The sequence below is a fragment of the Sprattus sprattus genome, assembly GCF_963457725.1.
Source record: "Sprattus sprattus genome assembly, chromosome: 5".
NCBI lineage: Eukaryota > Metazoa > Chordata > Actinopteri > Clupeiformes > Clupeidae > Sprattus > Sprattus sprattus.
Window position 1 is genome coordinate 10,033,071 of NC_137924.1, and position 25,878 is coordinate 10,058,948.

At 42.2% G+C, this 25,878-nt stretch overlaps 1 protein-coding gene across 1 annotated transcript; it reads right to left on the reverse strand.

Moving 5' to 3' along the window:
• Positions 1–6,359: 6,359 nt before the first annotated feature.
• igfbp5b (insulin-like growth factor binding protein 5b) lies at positions 6,360–19,195 on the reverse strand. Its single transcript, XM_080839333.1, has 4 exons — positions 18,523–19,195; positions 10,818–11,032; positions 10,589–10,708; positions 6,360–10,377 (listed from the first exon to the last, which is right to left on the reverse strand). The coding sequence occupies exons 1-4, from the start codon at positions 18,854–18,856 to the stop codon at positions 10,243–10,245; spliced, it is 804 nt and encodes a 267-aa protein (XP_080695459.1). The 5' UTR covers positions 18,857–19,195; the 3' UTR covers positions 6,360–10,242.
• Between the last annotated feature and the right edge of the window lie 6,683 nt (positions 19,196–25,878).

The window sequence follows — 25,878 nt, forward strand, 5'->3', positions numbered from 1 at the left end:
ATGTGCTCTCACAACCCTCTCGCCAAAACTTGAAGGGGCCAGAGTCACAAGTGATTGAATTTTAAAGCTTGTCAAAGAATGCGTGTGTGGTCTTTGTGTTCATGTTCGTGTGTGTGTGGTTGGGTGGGTGGGTGGGTGTGTGTGTGTGTGTGAGCATGATGTTTGCACATAAGGACTGTGCACGCATGCCTGAGTGTGCCTCCATGTGTATGTGTGTGTGCGTGCGTGTCTGTGTGTGTGTGTATGTGTGCATGTGTGGAGTGCTTCTGTGTATGTGTGAGCATGTCTGTGTGTGTATGTGTGCGTGTGGAGGGCTTCTGTGCGCTGTGTGTGCGTGTCTGTGTGTGTATGTGTGCGTGTGGTGTGCTTTTGTGCACTTGTGTGTGCGTGTGTGTGTGCGTGTGTGTGTGTGTGTGTGCGTGTGTGTATGTAAATGTTCAGTTCTGGCTCCCGTAGTTAATCTTCAGTGACAGGGGAGTGAGTGGAAAGTGTGACTTGCCACGGCACATGACAGCAAGGACGAGACAAGGACGGCCATAGCTCTTTCCACGTTTTTAAATTCAGATTTCCACTGGCTAAATTTAATATGGAGCGACCGGCTTTGTCTCCTCCTATTCATAGGTTAAGTGGCCCGTGCGACATGGGGGGCTGAGAGAATGTTGTTTTAATCTTGTGGCCGCTCGCTCCCGCATCTGGTCCAGCAGTTTTGGTATTTCAGGCAGCAACACACAGTGTGTGCAGCTGCTATAGCTACCAGGCCACGTTCCATTCCTATTTATTCAAGCTTTCTTTTTGGGGAGGCTCGGCAAATGTGTGCTGCCTTTGAACTCGTGAATTCTGTACAGCCTCTTTTAATACATTGATGAATGAATAAAATGGAGATATATAAATAAATAAATAAATAAAGAGAGATTGTTTCTCAACTGCAGGAATAGCATATTTTGGAGTCTTGTTTTTTTTTTTTCTCCAGTGAAGGCATCCATCTATTTCTCCCTGGATTTTCAAGGATACCTCTTTTTTTCTCTTTTTTTCCCCCCTCAAAGCTCCCATTGCCACAGATCTCAGCATGCATTCCCCCTGGATCTCCTCCTCCTCTGTCCGTCTCCGCCCCTTCTTTCTCTCCCTCCCCTCTATTTCTCTCTCTCTCTCTCTATCTTTCCTACTCCCTGTGCTAGCTACTCAGACTGTGTCCTGATTCATCCTATGTATCAGTTTAAAGTGCTAGACAGTGGAAACTGAACGAGAGAGAGAGAAGGGAAGAGAGAGTGAGAGGGGGGCAAAGGTAAGGCCACTGTTGGCAGCTGGAAGGCTGGCTGTTCTCCCTCATCCACTCGTGTTTCTCCCCATCCCTCCAGAGCCATGTGTCTGTTGAGCACAGAGGCCCGTGTGTGTTTGTGTGTTAGAGAGGAGGGTGAGTGTTCATTGGTTACTAATGAAGTGCTGACAGAGGGCGAGATTAGGACACAGGGCTGACACTGACAAATGTGATATTAAGTGGGTTAAGTGCCTATAAATAAACACAGGTTTGCGGATGTATGCCTGCAATGCCTCTGGGCTGCACCTAGCCTCTGTGGATCTCCCTAAAGGGAATCAAGGAGGGAAGTGGGGTGGGGGTAGAGGTGGAAGGGGGTTGGGTGGGGTTGGGTTAGGGTGAAGGCATGGTTGCAGCTCTATGAAAAGGATGCCAAGGGCTTCACAGGTTGAGTGAGTTTGCTGAAGTTGCTCTGTCAGCAGATTTCCCCCACCTGGTGCAATCTAGGGATCTTTTGACAGAACTAGGCGGTTAGGCTCAGTCTCTCCAGGCGCCTGTAGTGAATCAGATATGTGCGTTTGCCAGCAATAGACACGAGACCTCTTGCCAAGGCTGACTGGAATTAGATGGAGAAGAGTTTCGCTCCAGTGACAATGAATTCTATTGTGGATACTGAAGCCAATATAGATATAGCTGCGAGTGGCAAGCATCGGGGTCCAAGCATAGTTGCATTTGCAGCAAGTTGCAGTTCTTCAGATTATGCAACACATCTGTTATTCGCACCAGCTATTCACAACATTCCACTTTACATTTTCAAAAGTTGGGCATGCTTTAAGAAAATATCCTGATTATTATGTCTATCAAGATAATGGCCATTGAGTGAATAGGTGTCACGCCCTAAATATATAGTGGCTTATTTCTTTGTTTGAGAAACCAGAATTACTTGGCAGCAGGGTTTGGAGATGATACACAACAAATCCCATGTAAATCAGATGAGCGGCCTAACAGGAGTTTGCAAAGGTAGTACATCTAAATTCCATGTAAATCGGATGAGCGGCCTAACAGGAGTTTGCAAAGGTAGTACATCTAAATTCCATGTAAATCGGATGAGCGGCCTAACAGGAGTTTGCAAAGGTAGTACATCTAAATTCCATGTAAATCGGAAGAGCTGCCTAACAGGAGTTTGCAAAGGTAGTACATCTAAATGACAGGTGGAGGCTAATGGTTCTAACGTTCTCTAAAAATCAGAGACTTAAAGAATTTGTTTTCTAAAGCATGTGGTGCTTAAGATACTGGCAAAAGTGTACATTTGTTTACTCTACAGACCCTCGGTGACAGTCATCACAGTTTGTCTGGGATCTGGCACATAGCAGGAACTCGTGTTACAAGTTTGGTCCCCTTGTGCTCTCGCACAAGAAACATGTACGACAATCTTGACAAATACAATAAGGTTCCAGTACCTTCATGATGCATCTCTGAAAGGAAAAAGGAGCTGCTGAACCTTCCAGCTGTGAAAGAAAGTATTCTATATTTTATCATGAATGGTTAGACTAAAACGGCATGCTCTAAACTGCTGTGTGTATTGTGTTCTGATTTTAGTTGAGAGGCAGTACTTTTCCACAGAAACCGATCAATACAGCATGCCTGTGAAACCAATGACCTCAAGAATGTTTATGACATGATAAGAAATGAGGATTGCTCCATTACCTGAAACTAATTTGTTGCTAGGCAGATGTTAAGGTTGGCCATCTGCACGTGCGTGTCTCACTACCATGTGTGTAAACACTACTTTCAAATAAAAGAATTGTTTCGGGTTGAAGGAAGACAGAAGCGATTTGAAACAATCCTCATTCTCCGCCTAGGGCCGGGGATCAAAACAGCCCGTCAAACTTTGCTCTGGCTTGTGGTGTCTTTATTCTGAGGTAACATAGTAAGTGTTTAGGGTTATTCCTCTGACACCAGCCCAGTGAATCCCTAAGATATAACAAATGTAATGCAAATGATATGTCTCATTTGTATATCTATTCTTTCACACCCTAATCCTGAGTGTTCCTGTTGGATGATCCCTATTCACTAGGGTGAGTTGAGTTTCTTTAAGAACTGCAAGTCATGTGGATACAGGTTCCCAAGCCTGAGTTCATTTCATTTTTTCTTCAAGATCTTTATACAACCTTTCCCTGATTGGATAACTCATTATTTGATAGGATGAGTTTGGCCTAGTTTGAAAACAATGCAAAAACCAATCCCTGCTGTAGTTTCTGGGCATATTTACTTGCGATTCTGAAGAAGGTGGGAACGTTGATACAGGGAGTGTGTGTTTTTGTGTGTGTGTGTGTGTGTGTGTCTGTGTGTGTTTGTGTGACTGGCTATGCCTTTGAGGATTTGAATGCGTGTTATTTGAGTAGGCCTTTCAGTGTGTTATCTGAGTGTGTTGCATAGCGTGTACGAATGTGTGTGTGTGAAAGAGAGAGAGGGAGAGAGAGAAAGAGAGCAGGCGAGCGGGCTGTGCAGAATGATGGCTCTCCAGTTCCTGGAGCCAGGGAGACGGAAAGGATGAGTGTTTACCATCTGCTGTAGTGTAAAACTGTCAAGGCCGCTCTCTGTGTTTTCAGAGTCGCCCACAAGTGACAAGGGGAATTTCTTCCGCAAATCAGAACATCATGTGCGGTGCCAACCGGTCATGTGCCCCACCCAACCCTCACCCCCATTAACATGTGTGTTTGGGTTATCACAAGGCACCACAGCTTTCTCCCCCCCCCCCCCTCATTTATTTGTGACTAGTGAGATCTGTATGTGCCTTGTGCCCTGTGCCTATTATCTCAACTGGAACAGCCACGAACAGCTTGTACCTTGTTAAAAAAATGTGGGACATCGTAAATACATGGGAACACAAAAAGTTATTTGCTATGTTTAAGGTCTGTGATAAACTGCAGCACAATTAAACATATATTACCCCCTTAGATCTCTGGCTCATTTGTTTTTACACATCCGTTCAACTCACGGTGGTGTGACTGTGGAAATGGCCCACCTTTGCCCCGGTTATGGTTGAGGTTCAAGAGCGCCAAAGCCACTGCCGTGGTTGGACACTTCAAGGCCTACGGGTACCTTTGTTCTCTGCACTCACATCACATCATTCAGACTTCAAACTTCCGTTGGCCATGAGCAGCTCTCATCCTTAACGGGGGGGGGGGGGGGGGGGGGGGGGAGTGGAGAGTGTAGCCAAGGTCAGTATCTCTCTCTTGTAAACTCATTTCTTTTGGTTTTCATATAGTTTCCTGGTGTGCACAACATGTCTGAATGTTTAAGACCTATTTCTTACCTAAAAGGAAGTAAATACTAAGTTAGGAGATGAAATGGATTTGTTTGCCATGTTCTAAGGCAGGTTTGGTGTGGTGTGGCACATGTATGATGTTGGCATCCATAGTTGTAGTCCTAATTATGTACTAAATCGGGCTTTGAAGTCCAAAGTGTAGTTGTCAGCTTCTTTGAAGGCAATAGTAATTGTCATGTTCACTACCTCACAAATCAAATCCTCTACACGTGGTCCACCCTGAGTCTGGTCCGCTTCCCTGTCCTTGATCTGCCTGTTTTGTGAATGAATACCTCCTCATCCCAGACCAAGTGGCAGTGCTTTCTCTCTCTTTCTCTCTCTCTTTCTCTTTCTCTCTCTTTCTCTCTCTCTCGCTCTCTCTCTCTTTCTTTCTCTCTTTCTCTATCTCCTTCTTTCTCCCTCTCTCTCTCTCTCTCTTTCTCTCTCTCTTGCCACATCTGGATTTTGTAAAAGTGTTCAGCCATCAGCCATCCTAAGAAGGACTGCACCTTTGGAATCCCGCTTGGCGCCCTCCTCCACATGGTGAGCAAACACCCGCGCCATCTCACTGCCACATGCCCACCCGGGCAAACACACAGGACCCTCTTGATGGTTTCCACCTCCCGCATTGTGATGCGTCAGAGAGCGGCTGGCCTGCCGACTGTGTAGTGTCAGCACAGACTCTGTATTTATGATCACACGTTCAGTATGCTCTGTAAACGCCGGGGCCAGCCAAGATGGGACGACGGGGCCCATTCCATCCGTTCCTGCAGTAAAGTCGGAATGCTGTTGTTGAAATGTCCATGCTGAGTCTCTGGCTTCCAAAGCCAATATTGTGCTCTCCGGAGGTTAGCTCAGCTTGGCCCTTTCGTCAGTGATAAACGAATGATTTCCATGACATGGCTCTGTGTAATCTGTGGAGTGGCTCAGCTTCCTCTGTAATTTGAATGGGGAGTTAGTCCCCCCTTGTGTCAGTCAGTGTTCCCCCTTGATGTTCATATCCATGGTAAATGACTTCCTTGTTCCTGTGCAATCTCTTTGACTTCTGTTGAAAACCAGGTGACTAGCCTCTGGGCAGGTCTTGAATGCAATACGTCTTCATGCAAGATAAACCCAGATCCTGTGACATTTAGTTCCTTCTGGAACTTGTGGACATTTCTCTTTTGCTACAGTTTTATCAGTAAAGTACATATACACTTACCCATAGGCAAACACACTTATGCTTATATGTAATGTGTAGAGTACTATGCCTCTAAAGCTATTTAGTTTTGTGGTATGTTTCAGTGGAACTTGTATAATTGCATAACAATTAAGAACCGTGTATTGGTTATTTCTGACTGGCCAAGAACATGGTCTGCAGTTACCTTACATAAGAGTATATGATAATATTGTCTAATTAGTTTTGTGACATGTATGTATGTTTGTGAGTTAAGTGTAAGCTACTGGATGACCTTAATTTCCCTCGGGATCAATAAAGTATCCATCTACTGTATCTATCTAATTTTTTTCTCAAGGACTAGATTGTCCATGGGCTGTTTATTGTTTCCGCTGCTCAGTTTACTCAGACATCCATGGCTGCATTTGCATACAGTAGCTATCTGTTTTGATGACAGGCCCATGTCAGGGAAATTGCTATGTGTGCGTGTCTCATTTGACTACCTGCCAACATGGGTATGCTGAGATTGCATGTGCAATGCAGTATTTTTTCCTCTTCGTCGTGTGTTGTGTATAATGGAACTCATCAGCATGTGTAAGGAAAAGGATGAAACACTTTAAGAAAAACAATATACAAATCCATTAAATGAATACATAACTTTATTTAAATAAATGCTTTGTCATAACAAAAAAGACAAAGGTTAAAAGAGTACATAAATTACAAGTTGAATAAATATTACACAGTGATATTCACTTTCTTAATAATTTGAGATTTTTTTGTTTTGTTTTTGTTTTGTATCATTTAACAATTCCAAAGGCTGAACTTTTCCATGGTCCTCCTGCCACCAATGGGTCATTTCACATGGCAGCTTATGCAATATGCTATGGTGATCAAACATCATGTCCAAACTCAACCGGAAAATAAAACTGTTATGCATTCAGAAAAATCAGGCTGTAGTTCCTGTAAATACCGAGCTGTGATTATTGCATTAGTCTAACCAGATAGAAGGTTCCAGAATCTGACTGAGGCACCACTAGGATTTGAAACAGCATATAGTGACTGAGAGTAGAGGAAGTAGAGGATCTTTGTCCACTCCTAAAAAGTTTTTCCCAACTAGTGACTATCTCTAGGATTACAAATTCTCTTTTTAATCCATGACAAAAAGAATTGGCAAAGAATTTCAGTTCAGAGTAAAAACCCAATATGGTACAGCAATATCAAAATTGCTACTTCAGCGGATTTTGGCCTATTGTAGGCTAAATTTACGGCTCACCCTAGCTACCTATATGTGTGCCACAGATTCTGAAGCCCTCCCAGTTGTCTACCCTGCTAACTGTGTCTACTGTGTTGTGTTTGTGGATTGTGTGGGCCCCCCCCCCCTTATGAACAGGGGCTGAATGTGAGGCCCTGAATGTGATCACCGCCCACGATGCTCACCTTCTCTCCCTCTCCCCAAGTGGCACTGAGGCTCATTGTCTATAGGCTGTGTGAGAGTGGATGGATGGATGGATGGATGGACTGAATATGGATCTCGCTAATGGTCATAGTTCTGGTTCTGGGTCTCAGGCTCGGGCCAGATAGCCCCCTGTCAAAGATACTGTGGGAGCAGCAGCTCCGTCAAGGTCTCCGTCATGCTACTGTTCCTCTACCTGAAAACGAGTTGAATGCGGTGTCGTTGTCGACAGCACTACAGAAAAAGGGGCGTAATGTGGCAATAACTTAGTTATGATGCCATTTAAGTGCAAGCTGCTTTTTTTATATAAATGGGATGGGGGGCGCAATTTGTTGCTCAGGAACCTGGATAGCATCCATATACTTAGGTTTGCCATGTGGTTGTTACATGAAGACCATTTCAGAGACCTTTTGTGCAAGCTACATGTCTTCACTTTTCAAAAACCCAGAGGGCAGATGTTTGACCATGCAACCACAAAAAAAAAAAAAAAAAACTCCCTTGGCCACTACAGATATATGAGCTGTACTCATCGCTTTCCCCCTCCCTCTCCTTCTTTCTTTTCGTGCTTTTCTTCCCTCTCTCTTTCTTTTGCGCTATGAGCTCATTAGATGGGATTTTGGTAGCATGCTATGGGCAGGCTCGGAAGAGCAGCTAAATCCCATTGTTTTGAAGTATGAACACTTGGGCTCTGAAATCGGATCTGCGCTCAACGACAGTGGCTGGGAATGGCTTTTTCTGTCTCCTTTCCACTGAGAAAAAAACAGCAAGAGCTTATCATTGACACAATGTCATTGTGGTTGACATATCTGATGATTGTAAAACGACGTGATATTTTCTTCAGCTAGTACACATAACATTTGCAGTCATGCACAATCAATATTCAGCTTATTCTCAAAAAGAACAGAAGAGACAGAAGAGTACCCACAAGTTTGAGCTGTTGTCAGAAGGCCTCTCCCTCTACCCTTAGCCCCAGTCACAGCGCACGATTTAAAGAGGGTGTGTAGCTTCGTGACAAAAACAAAGTCGATATAATATTCGTTGTACGTCTCTTTATCTGAGCTTGAGTGAGGTCCCTCGTCAATACAAAAAGGGTTCGCCTGCTTTGTCCCCTTGGCTCCTGTCTGTGTAATGTTCACGTCACTATTCAAATGTATTTGCATGTAGAAAGGCACTGAGACTCCCATAAAACTACACATCAGCTGACCCTGTAGTAAATGTGCCCCTTTGTTTTAACGATGCCCCCTTTAGAAGAAAAGAAAAGAAACAAGAACGAGTTAAAAAAAGAACACAGTCTTGTAAAACAACTCATGTTGAATTACAGTCTAGACAAGTCGTCTGAAGTGGATAACCATTTTGGGATGTGGCATACGAGCGAATTGGAAGGAGAGTGGCTAGAGGTGAACTGGCTGGTACACGGCCTGCTCATTTGAATACCCTTGGATTCAAACGACTAGACTCGCTTTGTGACAGGTTGGATGGAACAATGCAAATTGTTTACAGGCTAAAATACACAAGTTCTTTCCAAGCACCAGTACAATGTAGTTTCTTTTTTTGTTAAAACATTCATTAATCTAAAGTTAAAGGTAATATACCAAGGTTACACCTATTTCAGTGTCAGGGGACTTGGTTTAGATACATGGCTCACAAGTGGGCAGTCATTACTTCACTGAAGGCAATTAAAACAGCACAAAAATGAAAGAAAAAAAAAAAATACAAGACTGCGCCTCAAACACCAAAAAACAGAGTGGAGTTTACAGTCCTGCTTGGTGAACATCTGTCTTTATCCTGCACTTTAGCAAAACATGAAAAAGCAGAAAAGTGAAATAGCTGACTATTGATAGGTCATTGTGAGAATTTTGATGCTGGCAGCAAGGCCAAAGATAGGTAAACCTCTGTAACATACCTCGTCACCACTTCTATAGGCCAACACTGCCCTACTGCCCCAATATACGGCAGAAGGAGGGTACTGGTGCCTTGTGGGTACGGTATGAAGTCAAACCATGGATTCTCTCTACAGAATATGCCAAGACATAAGTCCACCAACAGGAGCAGCAATCTCTGTTTACCTCTGTCACATAGCATGGCATCGTCTGTATACATAGGCACAGTTGGCAGATGAGGCTAGCTACAGAGTCATGGAGCCACTGAAACAGGTTTGTCTGACACAATTTGATTCTTACATTTTCCACTCCCTGAAACACACAGTGAACAGGCAAGTAAAAGTACCTTTCTGGAGCCTATGTCAGGGGCCGAACAGGAAGATCTGCCACATAAGCTGCGGCAGGAAGAAAATAAAGGACATTCTTTCATAAAGGCTCTCTGTCTCGCTCTACCTTTCTTTCACATCCAAACACATACACACATACATACATACATACACACACAAAATAAGCTCATACACATACTCACACAAATGTACACTGAACTTGGTGAAGTTACACATTTCCAAGCAGGCTTCCCTATAATAAGTGCTCTGACAGGACCAAATACCCAGATAGGGACCCCCGTATCAGCAGATACCTATCGTGTTTTTTCGTTTCTTTTGAAAACAAACAAACAAAAACAAAAACAGAGTTCTTCCAATAGTGGAGTTCGTGCTATCTCTTCTGACACCTCAACAACAATAGATGTAAAAAAACAAGATAGCCCTGTTAATAATAAACATGCCATATATTCTTTTCTGTCTTTAGGTTAACTTTAAACAAAATGGTATGGTGCTCAAACCCCAGCTTTTATAAAAAAATATATAATTGCATGTATATATATATTTTTTTTAGCTGGGACCCAGATTCTAGCAGGGGGATTCCTTAATGGCAAGACAGAAACAGACTCTGACTTGCTGGGCCCCGTGAGTTAGAGATGAGCATTCAGTCGAAAAAAGGATTCCTTTGTCTTTTTTTCTGCTTTTTCATTTTTCGTTATTGTTCTGTTCTGTTTTCGTTTACTTTGATTTTTTTGTTTTGCTTTGTATCACAATCTCAAAGTGACTGGCGGGTGAACAGGTGGAGAAGGAAGGAAGGAGGCGGGCCCTAGGGGTCAGGTGATCTGGGAGGGGTGCATCTCCTCACTCCTCACTCGTTGTTGTTGCTGTTCTCCAGGTCCTTGCACTGGATGTTGCCCCCGCTGTAGTCGGTTCCCGGCAGCTGCACCCCGTATTTGTCCACGCACCAGCAGATGCCTCGCTTCCGGCCACGGGAGGGTTTGCACTGAGGGGGTGAGAGGAGGGGGGGGGGGGGGGAGGCAGGACAAAGATAATGGGTTAGAAGGGAGACTTCACCAAACAACCAACAAAAGGGCCTTAGGTTTCACGAGCCACTCGAGAGAGAGAAATAAACCTAGACAACCAGCGAAGCTTTTTTTTCCCATGCTCAACAAACGCCAGGGTTCCTGCACACAGCTGACCATAAATGCCCTCACCTGCTTGCGCTTAAAGAAGCCCTTTCTGTCACAGTTGGGGAGGTACAGGGAGAGAGCCATGACACGTGAAGTGTCCTTCATGCTCTGAATAATCCCGTCCAGCTTTCTCCTGCACGGACCCTGTGGGAACCAAGACACAGTGGGTTACATCACAAACCCTAGAAGCCATTAAGCCAGCGAGTTCTCCAATGGTCCCAGCTTCCTGCCACACCACTCCACTCGGACTTACATATTCTGGTTCGTGTTTGTCGATGGGAAGTGGAGAGTAGTTTGTCTGGCCCATGGACCTGAGCTTCTCCTGCTGCTTCTTCCGATCCTTCTGCATGGCCTGGGCCTTCTTGCTGTTGATCATGTCTTGCTTCAGCAGGGGCACTTTGGCCGGATGCACCTGGTCCTCGGTCATGTCCGTCTTAATCGTCTCATCGTGCTCTTTGGACTCACGCTCTGCGGCACACATAAAAAATGAGGTCAGCGTCAGAGCTCTTTACGTCAATTTTACACGACATATGGCAAATCATGACTGTTCATCATACTCTGTGATTCTGCACGGACAACTTTATTACATACACTGTATATATTTCATACTTTTCTTTCCCCCAAATGCCTAATTGAAGCCTGAAGAGAAACATAAAACCAACTGTTTTCCCACCAAATGTTTTCCTTGCATTTGTTTATGGAGGGGGAGCGGGATCAACAGCTGATGACCCGCCCCTTCCCCCTCCCCACCAATCCCCAAACCCCTAATGAAACTCAAACAAGCAAAGCCATGCATGACAGCTAATTATCATATAAACAGCTTCTACACCATTAAGACCTCTGCTCAAATGAAACGCTGAGTTAAATGATATAGACTATGGTACACACAGCCTATATGGTTTGATGGTTGATATTGTAGGGAAAGTATTGGACACCCTATGTAGAATGCCATAATGAGAAGACATCTGCCCTACATTGGTAAAATCATTACACAGACTGAAGCAGCTCCTATTACGGAGTCACCTCAGGGGCTTAAGACTGAATCATCTAAGCTCCTCCACTGATTTCATAATAAGAGACTGGTCTGACAATCTTTTGTAGGGGAAAATAGGACCTAGTGATTCAAAGGCCCTTTTTCTGCTTTAAGACATATTTGGACCTTTGAAGCCACAGTAACCATAGCACCATTGAGACCACAAGCCTACTTCAAAGTGAAGGAATCCATAGCTAGATAGTGACAGTATAGAGGGGAAACATTTATCAGAAAAACTTTCTAAAAACTTACAAATGACTTCAGTAGCTTGTAGCTAATCAATGAATTAGCATTGTGGGTACCAAGGTTGTGATTGGTGAAATACAACTAAATAAATACCCTTATACAGAACAGAACCCTGCACCTCTAGGCATAAAACAGGTCTGCACAAGTATATATCTGATTTATGCTTTTGTTCCACAGACTTGTGTTGCATTATTATGTACTAAAAGTTCAGTGTGTTTGCAGTAATGCAATGTGAGAATCAATGCAGTACTGACAACAGTTTCAACTATTTATTTGAATATACTGACATTGTAGTGCATGCTTATTAGGCTCAGAAGAACACAGACATCAAGCAAATTACAATGATAACTTTCGAGCTTCAGAGCAGAGAGCTAACTAACATGGCTATTGGCTAAAAAGCATTCCATATGGGTTTAGGTCCTCAATGGGCACTGGCCCTAAAAATAGTACACACAACACATCTCAAGACTTGATTTATAGAGTAACATAAGTTATCATTTCCTTTGATATCATTTTGCCATCAAACAATTTGATCTCAACAGGGTCTTAGTACCAAAGTCAAAAGTTTGGTAATGTGACAAGTCCAGTGGTCAAAAGCCTAAGTAGAAATGTTAAGAAGAGAGATTTAATACCCCCAGTTGGAGGTTTTTAGAGTCAGTGTGGATGACTGCCGCTTTTCCGCAAGTTTTTATTGTATAGTAAGCACAGAAATAATTGGGGAACCTGCCAGGCCAAGAACTGTTGATGGTGCCAGTGGATGCCTGTGGTTATATTTATCCAGTAAGGAAATCCAACAGTATAGCAATAGGGAGATGGAGTAAGGGTCAGATGTTCGGGTAAGTGTGTGCCAAGTATTGTTGAGAACACTGCCACAGGATCTTGTGGGACAGCTGAGGGGACAATTAAAAATAATGGAGCAAACTACTGACACTCCACCTTCTGATATGGAGTGCAGACAGGGGATGGGGTATTATCAGCAGCCTGGTGTTGAAAGGGTCTGAGACAGAAGACATGGGCACATGAGGGAGGGGTGCTTACTGGAATTGGGTTGCCTGGCTTCTGAAGTTGCAATCAGAGCTCTGGTTGTCTCTTTGAAATTAATCTCGCAACTCATGACTTGGCAGAGCGCAATTTCTGCACAGATACCTAGAATTTCCCCTGTAACTCTCTTCAGCTGATGGGGCTATAAATGTCTTTAAATAAGTGTGCCAAATGCATGCCTGAAGGAGATGGGGTCTGTATTTAGGTTTTCAGCAAGAAAACCTAAACCATTTATTTCATTCTACAGGCATGTCCTGACCGAAGCAAGAGGTCTGAATGTTTTACATGGTTACATGGTAGTGCACTTCTGATTAAGGTCACTTAGTTGACTCAAGAGAACACAAGCAGCCTCTGTCCCCTCTCAATGCTTTGACACTGGCCATAGCAGACCTTTATGGTGGTTTTTCAGTCTCTGGCTATAGTCCTGCAAGTCAGGGCCGTGCAGGCTGAGTTTACTCTGTTTAATTCAGTATTGCAATATTGGAAAGTGTAGCCTAAGCCCATTTGTAGACAATGGAGCTCCTCTTTTTTTGGAAAACATCAAATCCATCTTTTCGGAGCCAAGGCTCTTCAATATGAGGACAAAACTCACTTTTTCCATGCTCTGGGTCCCCAGCTTGTAAAGAAAGCTTAGCGGGGACTGTGTTTAACATCTGAAACACTGCCAAGACACTGGAGCGGCGCCAAGCGAGTGGTATCACGTGCAGTTCTCTATTCAAATGAGCTGTGGGCGGAAAGCTAAATAGGTATTGGTGTCTCTCCCCTTTGGTTTCAATGAAGCTTTCATTAAGACGAGAGGACCTGAGGAGGTGCATCTGATATGGCTCTCTTCAATTATTAATATGTGTATTGGACAATTATACTTCATGAATATCCCAAGTTTCTTGCAGCCTAAGGGCTAACAATGAAAGCCAATCCATCTTTCTTTCAACTATTTATCCCCCCCCCCCCCCGGTCCACTGATCTAAAGCAGATAACAGACATAATATAAGGAGATGATGAAAATATGTTTCTCAAATGCTTGTGTATCATATGCGGTCCTGGCTTACTGACTCACTGGCTCTTGCACTATACACATTCTTTGCACAAAGATGGTTCTACTGAAAAGCACTTTCAAAATTACAGCTATTCAAGCTAAACACACACTGGTGCAACACAACATGGGAATTAACTCACATTCCATTATTGAATGAAATAGCTGTTCAGGATTTCTCCAGGACTATCTGGCGGCATGACCACATAGCATTTCTTTTGGCATTACATGATGTGTTCAGGCTTCTGACTGACCGCTCTGCAGCCTGATTCTAGTTAATATTTTAAGCCTGGACTCAATCCATGGCATGATTGCGCTACTGAGGCAATGCAGCATTAAAGTGCAACTGCAAGCGGAGATGGGGCGACGACCAGAGTAATATATCAATGTTTTATTTTTGCTGACTGACATCAGAAAAGGGATGAAACCAAGCACATTTTCCAGCTGACAAAATGCCTCAGAGAACATTTGGAAACATTTCAATGAATTGAAGTGGATATGAGAGTCAGATGTGTGTTATGGGCATGGTAACACCAAGCATTGACAGTATCACCATCTGAAGATACCATGAACATACCATCATGCGTTAATGACTTTTGTTAATTGGGAATATTCAAATCTTTAAGGCCCCAAAACTCACATGAAGGGAATCGGCATTACTGTTTTCCTGCTTTAAGCCTATGTGGCCAGAAACTGCTAAGCGAATATATCATGCCTTCGAATATACAATAGATCCAATAAAAATGGAGTGCATCTTTATCATAAGTAGTCCAAAAATAGCCTTGCATTGTTCATGTTATAAAAAAGCACTTATGGTCGGCACACCTCTTCCAACGTGTAACTGCAAATACACAGCAGATGCAAGCCTCTGCTATACAGGGCAATCCTAATTTTGGTCTGAGGTCTCACCAACATCTGAGTTTTGGGTTTTGAAAAAAACCACACAATCTGACGCTGCCTTTCCCATGATCTTTACCACCTCAAAACAATTGCTGGGTGTGACAAGACGAGGCCCAAGAGCTCTGGCTTGTGTTGAAGCTCCCCTATCTGTTGGTGAAGTCTTGAAGGCATCCAAAACCTGAGGCATTGAACTGAGCCACAACTGAACTAGTGCTCCAGGCATGAAATTAGGCTCCTTTTGTTCTCACTCTGCAATGAAACGTGACACTCGCGTATAACCCACCCCCCCCCACACCCCCCTCTCTCTCTCTCTTTCTTTCTTTTTTTCCTTGGAATACATGACAGGGGGGTTTTCAACAGGCTAGAATCTTCCATTTCACCACATGGTGTAACCATGTCTCCCCATAATCTCTCTATATTCAAATGTATTCTAAGAAATCTTTCAGATGACACAAATGTTGATGGTGGCAGTGGGGTAATGGAGTCTAAACTGGTTTGGTCAGGCCACACATGTTCCCATTTAAAGCCCAGCATGAGGATGTTGCTGCCCCAGAATCACATGTTCCTGACACAGGAGACTACTGTGTGAGCTGATTCTCTACACAGCTGTTACCCACAGGCCTTCCAGGTGTCATTGACAAATACATGCAACATAGATTGTAGTAAAACCTTATTGGGAGGAATCATTCAAGCATGCCAAATGGGTTCTTTGCTTGCATATTTCAATGGGGGGGGGGGGGGCATGATTTGAGGACGGCGCCATGGTCCAGCCTTGACGCACAGTTTAAAGCCAAGACAAACTGGTCACGCTGATAGATTACAGCTTCAATTGAACTTGCCACTGTATATGTGGTTTGTATGTAAATCAAATGTTCTCCTGCCTTTTCACATCTGCCTACATGGATCCTTCTTCCTGGAGTGGTCTCAGCCTCATGAAGATCGACTCTCAGGTGATCAGACCTCAGTGTGCATTCATGTTTTACAGAAAGTCCCATTTGGCATTACCTTGTGTAAACAATAAATATGCTGTATTTTCTAAAGAATAACCTTGTGGGTTCCAAGAAACAGGGACTTTTCTAGTCTCATTAAAAAGTGTTGATTTTAAAGAAATATGTGTGCATTTTAAATAGGTTGCAGGCCATCCTAAACAGAAGTTGTGTAAACATAACATTTTGTTCTGGATACATCAAGTATCATTACTAAGCATGTAATTTAATTTGCATTTGCTGATCTACAAAACTTCAACCATCTTAATGGACAACTATTGAGCAGGATCTTGTGACCAATAAGCCATATGGCATTGTGGATTACATGAAATCAACAACTGTGCCTACACCCTGATCTAACTGCACCAACGTGAAGTCAGTGAAATCAATCATGTTCTGATAACACTTATAGTTGTCAGGCTAATGTAATCAGCTGAGAAATACTGAAGTCACAAAAACAACCTCAAAAATGTTCTTCTGGCTCTCACGGAGGGTCCTTTTTTTTTTATCATTTCTGTGTTTACAAGGCACAACATACTTGTTCATGTGCAAGTCAAGTGTTGTAAATTCTGAGCATTTGTATCTTGGCAATGAGCAATCTGCTCAGAGACAACATAGGGTTCTTTCACAAGCTATTGGATCTGTTTGCCAGCCACTGTGGGGCTCTGATGGTCTATGCAACACATTGCGCAGAGAGTAGTCTTCTGCAACAGAGAGTCCAGAATGTCATACCCCCTCATACAAATCAAACTTTACATAGTTAAGCATGTGACAAAACATGATACGACCAGATGAGACAAAGTCCAAATCAGCTCTGGATAGTATAGTAGCAGCACAATTTTAAATGGTCTGAATTTCAATCCCCCTCAAGTGTGTCTTGATGGTATGGTTTGACTTTATGACTTTATTAGAGTGAGAAAATGGGTTGCACACAGTAGATGGCAGCCTTTCAACCCCATGTGGTCATGGACACTTGACCACTCTCTGTGTCTGCCTTACCCAGCTGGTGAAACCAGGCTGAAACTGAATACTATGGTTGATGAGAAGTGCCCGTCTAAATCCATCCAGAGCCTGGCAGAGAGCTCTACAGAGAACAGCTCCAAAAGTATTCTGCTGAATCACTGTGTCGCGACTCAGTGCCCACTGCAATACCACGCACGCCGGAAGAGAAGCTCTAATTTCTTCTTGACTTCCAAGGGAAAAGTCAGGATTCTGACAGAGAGATAGCACTAAAAGTATGCACCCATGTCAAACTCCAAACCTAGGGTGATGCTATTTGGCGCTGATGCATTTGTGACAGTGATTTAAGAATGCTGTGTAGGTCTACAGTCTTCTATTTTCAGAACAATGCCTGTAGAGTAAACCGAATTCCATTCATGCTGTTTCATGGATTGATGTTGCCCTAGGGAGGAAAATAGGACGTTGGGAGGTGTACAGTTTGCAGTGAGCACATTCGAATTGATAGTGGTTGAATCATTTTGAAATCTGAAAACGACTCACAACTTCGATTACCTCAGTACATTGAACTGTATGCAACCATCAAGACATTAAATTACTAAAAAAAACAATAGTTGAGAGAAGCCGTTTGAAACTCTCAGGGCACCGTTCAATTCAACTCAAAGCGCTTTGTCACACTCCCTCCCCTTGCATTTAATCTTTGAACAGTAATCCTACTCTCAACACCACCCACAAATATAAACTTCATTTCAGGCAGCTACGATCAGTCATACCAAGAAGTAGCCTATATACGTTGTTACTTTAAACTACTTCACTTTGCAATGGCAGCGAAAGCAGAGCAACTACAAAAGTCTGCAGTCGTCTGACCAGCTCGATGAATGGCTCAATGGAAAAAGTCTTGACTTAAGCGAGTCCATGTCCACGTAAAACACGTTTTACATTTCAAAATACGATGCGCATAAGAGCTGAAACAGGACAGGGGAAATGTATCCGTCCAGTCAATTGGGGAAGTGAAATGAACTATAAAAAAACTCACATAGGCTACCGCCGTTTCCTTTAAATGTGTTCGGTAAGTTATGTGGTTCTAAATCATGACTTTGCAGCAGCGTGCCCGTCTATAAACAAAACAAAAACTAGAATATGTAGGTCACAGAAGAAGACTTGTTTTTAAACAATATCAACATCACAAAACGTGTACTCGGATCCACCCAATAGCTCATACAAGAAGACTCGTTTTTGAACGATATAAACATTACAAAAATGTGTACTCCGACCCACCCCCGGCTCCTCAAAACACTCATACGTAGCCTACAGTTGTTCATGCACGTGCGAGTATAGGCTACAACACAACCGCGAATCGGGGAGTAACAGAAGGCAGCACGAGAGCAAACTATAACATTTAAGACGGCACTTTCCGTTTGACCTGCCATGAATAATACAACTTGACTCTGGGAGTCATTATTGTTGCGTCTGTAATCGCATGAATGTTATGAAGTACAAGATGCAGGGTTACATGTAAAATATACTTTCAACCTTGCGCTTCTAACGGCAGAGCCTTGAAACTTGGCTTATAACGTTAAGGGTTGACACATTATACCCCATGTAGGAACAGTTTTTCTGAAGTAGGCTTATAAGAGTTTTCTGACTGCGTACTCATCTATCCCAAGTTATTCAGATGCGGTTCATATGATATTCAATCGTTTTCACACAAAGACATGACTCTACAGCAGTATGAAACGAAGAGGGATGTTCCACCACTCACCTATCGGAGGATGGAGAGGCTTGTATCCTTTTTCATTTGTGCACACTCCTCTACCGTGAAGAAGGGCGTGAAGAGGCTTCTCCTCGCCGTTCCGTGGCAAACACCGGAGCCCATGTGTGCATGTTCCGGTGTAAACGCCGCATGCCTGACCTTCCGAGAGAGCGCAGGTCAGGCAGCAGCCGCAGCCCGGCTCCTTCACTAGCTCGCAGCCGACAGGCACTGGAGGGCACATGGAGAGCGCCTTCTGATCACAGGGCTCGCAAGGGACATACGAACAGTAGCACCGGGACAAACCCAAGATAAATGTAACCACCAAGAAAAAACTGTGTGTCATCTTCTTTTCTTTTTTCTTCACTTCCGATAAAAAAATTGCGCCAGTGACTTTTTCTTTTTTAAATGCCTCTCTCAGGTCATTAGACTATAACAAAATCCAAACTGCTGAAACACTGCAACGTAAGACTTCAAAAGCGTGAAATATTATGTTCTTGAAAACATCCAATTAACAGGTCGAACTGTGCAAAGATCTAAATAGGACTTTCTGCTACAAAAAACATTGCCTTTTTATTAGTATTATTTTTAAGTTTGTACGGCCTGTGCAATACAATTTGTTTGCGCTAAAAAATCAGGTCTTTTCCCCTTTGAAACCGATTCCAAATACTTTCCCCTCTGGAGAAGTTTCTGAGCAGACTGATCAACTTCAGAGCAGGCTTGCCTTTTTAAAAACAGCCAAACCCAAACCCCTAACTATGAATAAGCCAAACTGCGGTGAAGGGAGGCGCACTTGTTTCTGGCAGAGCGCCAGCATTTTTTTTAAGCTATAGGTCTCTCCAGTCTTTCATGTCGCAGCCTAAGTGATGCCAACTAACCTACGAAATCTTGATAAAAATATAACAGCAAATGTGAGAAAAGTAAACTGGTTGTAGACCACAGCCTCATTTAATATGCTATTCAGCGGTGGTTAATAGCTGTTAGAGTGCTGTATCAACACTCGCACACACCACATTCATCTGACTCCGTATGTGCGTGGCAGAGAAACCCGCCCAAACGATTTCAGTAAGACGCTGCGATATAGAAATGTACCAGGTAATTTAAATGTGTTCGAAAAGTGTATTTTAAACCACTGATCATGAAGTTTACCTCACGCAGACTGCAGTCTGTTAAAGTCATACTATCCGTCTCTGAGTGGCAAATGAATAACCGTGATAGGTAGGCTATGTGTAAAACATGAATTTGAGAAATACCTCAATACTGTCCAGACAGTATTAGTAGACAGTATTAGCCGTAGCCTGGTACCCTGTATTACGCGATTACCATGGTTCATTGTGTAAAGGACATCCCTGTAACTTGGTATATGCTTAGTGGGGGTGTGGAGCAAGTCACCTCCTGTACATTAGTAGCACTGTCGTGCAGCCTGGACTAAGGATAGAGGAGACAGCTAGCATGATAGCCAGGAGATGAGAGCCATCATCCAACACTCAGACCATTATATGAAGAATGAGATCCCTTTTGTTTGACACCGTATCTAAGTATAGCATATAAACCTGTACCCACTCAGTGGATTAGAATATTACTTATGGCTATTCTTGGTGGCTTATTTATTACTGTGACAAATAACTGACATGTATAGGAGGAGAAGTGTGTGTGTATGGTGAGGACGTATGCATGCATGTGTGTGGAATGTTTGCATGTTTGCTTGTACTTATGTGGTGCTCGAATGATAAGGTAACAAGTCATTTATAAATGTTTTCTTTACTCGGGCAGTTACATTCTTAGCACAAATTTTGTACCTTGAAGTGTAGCTTTCACTCATGGTTATTACCCCTGTGTCATCTTCACTTTACTGTGCTGTGTTTGAAATACTTAAATATATAAATATATTTTTCATAACTTTGAAAAGACACAGATACAAAATGTGATTTCCAAAGGGTTGAAACTATTAGATTGTATTCTCTTTATGGTCTATTTATTGATAATCAACACTTGATCTCTCAACATCTTGAGTCAATTTTAAATTGGCCACTAGAAGGAGCTGTTAACAACGACAAAATCTCACTGCACGGAAGACCAGCACTAATGCTTTGCTCTCCGTTTCCAGCACTCTACCTGAGGTTTTGAAGTGGTGAAAGTTCACATTATGATTTTTTGGGTTGTTGTTCCTGGAGTTAGATTGAAGCAAGGCGTATAACGGATAACCACCACACCATAGCTGGATGCACGATAGAGTTTAATGCTACATTTAATGCTACATTTATTTTTGTAACTTTTGTGTTTTTTTGTATTGACTTCTGTTTTTCATGGAAACAGCTAATTATTTTTCAAGATGTTTTGTTTCTTTGGAGGAGGAGATATCCACTCATATTGTGTTTGCTTCCTTCTTACCTGTCTGTCTGCCTCACTACAGACAGGGCACTGTGGACATGCAGGGATCCTACAAAGAATGTACAAGTGCTATTGTATTCTGTGCTCATGTGTTAATACAGACCATTAAAGTGCACTTGTATGGTAGCTGGTCTGGGTTTAATCCTAGCTCCTGGAGAGAGTTTAATACCTGGTGGTTTCTGAATATGATTGTCTCCTGGATTAAAACACACACGTGTATGCGTAGCCTGTTACACAAGCAGCTGTAATCCACTGCAATGTACCTTTCCATTCATTTGAAATGTCAGATTACCCTGGTCTATAATGGACTTTTTTTTACCTGGGAAAGAAAACAAACTTGCTCACAGCACAGCTGAGAAGAGGTTTCTGGAAACACACAGGAAACATAATACTCTTGCTAATGAGGAGATAAACTGTCACAAAGTCTTGGTCCAGACTTGCAGCCAACAATGTTCTTTGCTGAAATGTTTTTCATTTAATTTAAATTCAATTTAAATTAAATAAAAAAATCATTCCATTCTCTGAAACTCAATAGGATGTTATAAAGAAAGATATGTGTAAGACAAGTCAGTTGAGTCAAACACATTGGCAAATCTGTACTGCTTTTTTGAAATGTATAGTATAAGATCCCGTTTTTGGATGTCCAGTATTTATATGATGCAGTGACATTTGAATGCCTTAAAATGCACTTACCTTATCACTGTTTCTTTTCTGAAAATGTTCTGATGTGTGTCTTTTTTCTTTTTTTTAACCAATTATTTCGAAATGATAACAAATCAATTCAACAAATACAATCTTGTACAACGGTAGGCTGATCTTTGAATGCTAATATGTTTCACAGGAAAATAGATGAAAAGGCAACAATAAGAAGTCTGATCTGAGTGCAAAAGTCAAAGCCAGAACTTGATGCGTTGTAACATTTTATGCTTACTGGTTGTGAAAAAGGTTTTGATTTATATGTAAAGAACACCATCCTATAATGCCCCATATGGTTTATTCTTCATTGAAAACTTGTCTTTGTTTTGAATCACAACAGCAATAGCAGATAGCAACAATGAAAGAGGCCACGCTCCACAGTACCTCCTATTACAAGCTGTGTCTACAGGCAGTTTATCTTAACATGTAGCTAAACACTTCAACTGTAACAAAATAATTAAGCAGAGCTTCGACAGGCTGGTCTGTCAATTAGTGCCAACACAAAAACAGAAGTACTTTCTCAGGACTGACTCAGGATGCCCTCAGCTTGGCTTTTTGTTTCCTTTTGAGTAAAAACTGACTCACGATGCCCTCAGTATGATGCACACCAAAATGCATGACAATAGCAAGGATTGTTTGCATGTATACTGTCTCAGTCTCTCTACAGATGAGTCTGAAACCCTTGTGTACCCTCAGCACATGACAATACAGACTGGGGCCATGTTTGTTGTCAGCCTGCAAAAATGTTGCCAGTCTATGACCTCATGTCTTGTTGGGCAACATTTGTTAGGTTGCCACACTTAAGCATTTTGGAAACTGCTTCTGTAAATGGCTCCTGCATTATGAATGTGAAGTTCAGCAGAAATGTTTGAGAGTGCAAGCAATGACAAAAGGCAAAAAGTACGCTCTCCAAATTCAGGTCTAAAGATTTCTCAGTTTTGTATTCACTCACTCAAAGTTTGCTTCTTTATACTGAATGGTGTAGAGACCATATTGTGTAATATATATATTTTTTTAATATTGTGTAATATTACAATATAGACCATATTGTGTAATATATATTTTTTTAATATTGTGTAATATTACAATCTGTCGTCCGGCCATCTTCCTTCACATTTTCTCACAATTCCACTACAAATGTATTCCTGACTCTGGAAATACAGCCATTATTCTAAAGATGCGTTCGCAAGATGAATGGATGTCAGAGCCTCAGGGAGGCCTACCATTGGGCCTATCAAATACCAACTCATGAAATTCTAATGTGACCAAAAATTTTGGTAAAATTTCCGCTTCCCACATAGTTGGCGCGGAGAATGCATTTAATTACAGTTCTATTCTTCTAGGGTATCTTCATCTCAAATATGCCATTTCTGTTAGGGTCCTGGCATTGTACCAATTAACATGTAGAAGTGTTCCTCCTCACACAAGCTTAAATAAACAATCGGAGAGGCAAGGCAGCGCTAGTGTTTATGTGTGTGTGTTGGGCTTAACTGATAAACTGTTGCAAGCACAATGTTCTGACAGTACAGTAAACAAAATATGTTATAGCTCCTCTCTGAGGTATAAAGTAGGTTAAAAGTTTAAAGTGGGAGTTTGAACTCGCACAGTGTCCCACAAATGTCAACAGATTGTATGTCTTAAGAATGTCCTAAAGCTTTATTTAGCTTCATTAATAATCCTCTTTTTTAGAACTCAGATTCCAACCACAAGATATAAGCTTTACAAAGCCATGGAGGAACTCAAGATTAACACAGAGAAACACATTTAACAAATAAAACACACATGAGTCTGTAATCTGACTTGAATGTAAAGAAAAGCAAGACTCCCTGTCTCTTTTACTCACTTTCCCTTCATCTTGTTCTTCTCCTTCAGTCAAGTACATACAGACTCCCATAACCTAAAGCCAGGGTTGAACCTCCCGAGAGACAATGACTACATACTATAAAGTATTTTAAAATAAATAGATCTAAATATACAACACATTCGCTGCATTTAAGTTTATATCATAAACTTGGCAATTCAAACATAGCCCATGACCATCCATAACAAGAGGGGTTAATAGCTGCAAGCTTATAATAGCCCCCAATCATATAAAACTCCAACTCATTTTTCTCTGATAAGCAGGAGCAACAACAGTAACTTTTCAGTTGATTTTCTGAATATAGACCTTAACCTTGAAAGGTTGCCAAGTCTAACCTAAAAATAACCCTGAAAAATGAAACAAGCTTGGCGTATCGGCAGTTCAAATCAGACTAACCAGCAAAGCTTTTGTTGGCCTGTTACACCAATAAGGCATAGAAAGTGTTTTGTGCAGCTATCTTAATTAGTAAGTTGGCAGCAGTCCAAGCTGTATTTCCGTCAGTCTGCTGAACCACTGGGCTTCTCTATCCCTTTACCATCTAAATAACTTGCCAGCTTGTTTCTTTGGACATGCTGGTTCTTCTCTTTCCACCATTGTCAACCACCCAGCTCTAAGGAACTGATGCATGTTTGACATGCCCTGCTGTCATTCACAGTGTCGTCACATTTTAGGCGCAATAGCTTTGTCTTCCTCCAGCAATCTGTCTTCTTTGACAGCACCCAGCTGAAACTATGCAGCGAATGCACCACAATGGTGGTATTGTTTGAAGACTGTGTTCTCTCTTTCAGAAAGGTAGTTGTGCTTTGACCGCAACTGGGGCTTGTGCAGTTGTACGTTAGGCTTTTTCTTAGTGGCCAGGCTAGATATAATGGAGGGATTTCTCTTGTGCTTTCCAGCAACAATGTACTGCAGAAAGCCATGCTTTCCCCAAGACTAAATGAAAGTTATGACCAGTGTAAAATGTGCAAATTACACCCAAATCATCTTTGGAATGGTTCCTAGGGGAGCTTTTTCCTTGTCTCCAGTTAAAAGGTCAGTTCAAATCTGATTCCTGTGTCCACGATGGTGGAGAGACGAAACTGGGCCAGAGAGGAGATGGAGGGTTTTCAGGGGGATGCAATTAAGCAGTAAATTACACTGAGGCTTCAGAAAGGAAGGAAGAGGGCCTTCATTTTCCAAACCACCTTACAAGATAGCTTCACTCCTCCTGGCACTAGCCCACAATCTTTGATGCACAGCGTTTTAAATCATATTCTTGGCCGAGTTTTTTTGTCTTCGCATTTCTTAGAAAGGTTTAATGCTGTTGAAATGATGGACAACTGTCGGTTAAAATGCTTGCATGAGATAGGAACTTCAGCACTCATGTTCTGACAAAGTACAGTACATTGGTTCTTTGGTAACAACCAAACTGCATTCTTACTCCAATTAAAACCACTTTGAAGACTTTTGATATGGAAATGTAATCCTGGAGTCAAAGAGAGAATTTAGCTTCTAAAACAACTGACAAGAGAGGTTCGTTTGGTACTGTACCAATCTCTTTAACAAACGAGAAACTTCTTTACCTACTCACATCACCAGAGTGACCTATAAAATACACAAAACAACTGTTTAGCCTATTATTTAATTCGACAAGTAAAAATATTCAAATTAGTTGTTTTCATAGTTTAATGGAAGGCTAAAGGCACGTCTACTTCTTAATTAGCTATCTTGTGATATAAGCTAACTTTACTTCAGATATGGTAAAGAAAAAGTGTTATGTCTTTCTCAAGTATATTTGTGGTGAAATGGGTCATTGGAAAGTCCTGAATATTGTAACATCATGTTACAGTTCACCCTTCAAAAACTGACCAACTAGAGGGAGGTTTAATTTTTAATTCGACTGGCAAAATAGTAATTTTTTGAAATTTAAATTTAAGGATAGAATAATTGAATTGGTTTTGTCACTGTTGAAGAGCAACACATTGAATCCACTCCTGCTTCGCCTTATAAACCCTCACCCGGGTGAGAAGAACAGCATGTCACAGACGCTTTTTTGAAAAGCATTGACAAGAGCACAACTGAAAGCTATAGATTTTTGGGAATATTTACAGAAAACAACTCATAGGAACTCGGACCAGCCAGTGGTTAGTCGGACAAAATGATGGACTTGCTAAAAGTACTCTGGCAAGTGAGGTGATGACCTACCCTGTGGCAAAGCACTGAGCCAACCTAAGTGTCAATACCGCACACATGATGTCAGGACTTACTATAGGGGTGCATACAGGCTGGGCCTCCATACCATCTTTTGATGTCACAGTGGAATGCCAGAGTATGACAATGAGACGCACCATCAGAGCGCACCCGCAGACACCCCTGCCCCACACAGAGAGTAGTTAAAAGCCCTTGCCACATCTCCATGCAGAGATGGCAGGGTGAGGCTA

Excerpts from the sequence above, each read along its gene's own strand:
- igfbp5b (XM_080839333.1), bottom strand. The coding sequence starts at position 18,856 with ATGACACACAGTTTTTTCTTGGTGGTTACATTTATCTTGGGTTTGTCC. Across the intron at positions 11,033-18,522 it reads GCCTCTCCATCCTCCGATAG|AGCGTGAGTCCAAAGAGCAC; the intron begins GTGAGTGGTGGA and ends TGTGTGCCGCAG. Across the intron at positions 10,709-10,817 it reads ACAAACACGAACCAGAATAT|GGTCCGTGCAGGAGAAAGCT; the intron begins GTAAGTCCGAGT and ends TGGTTCCCACAG.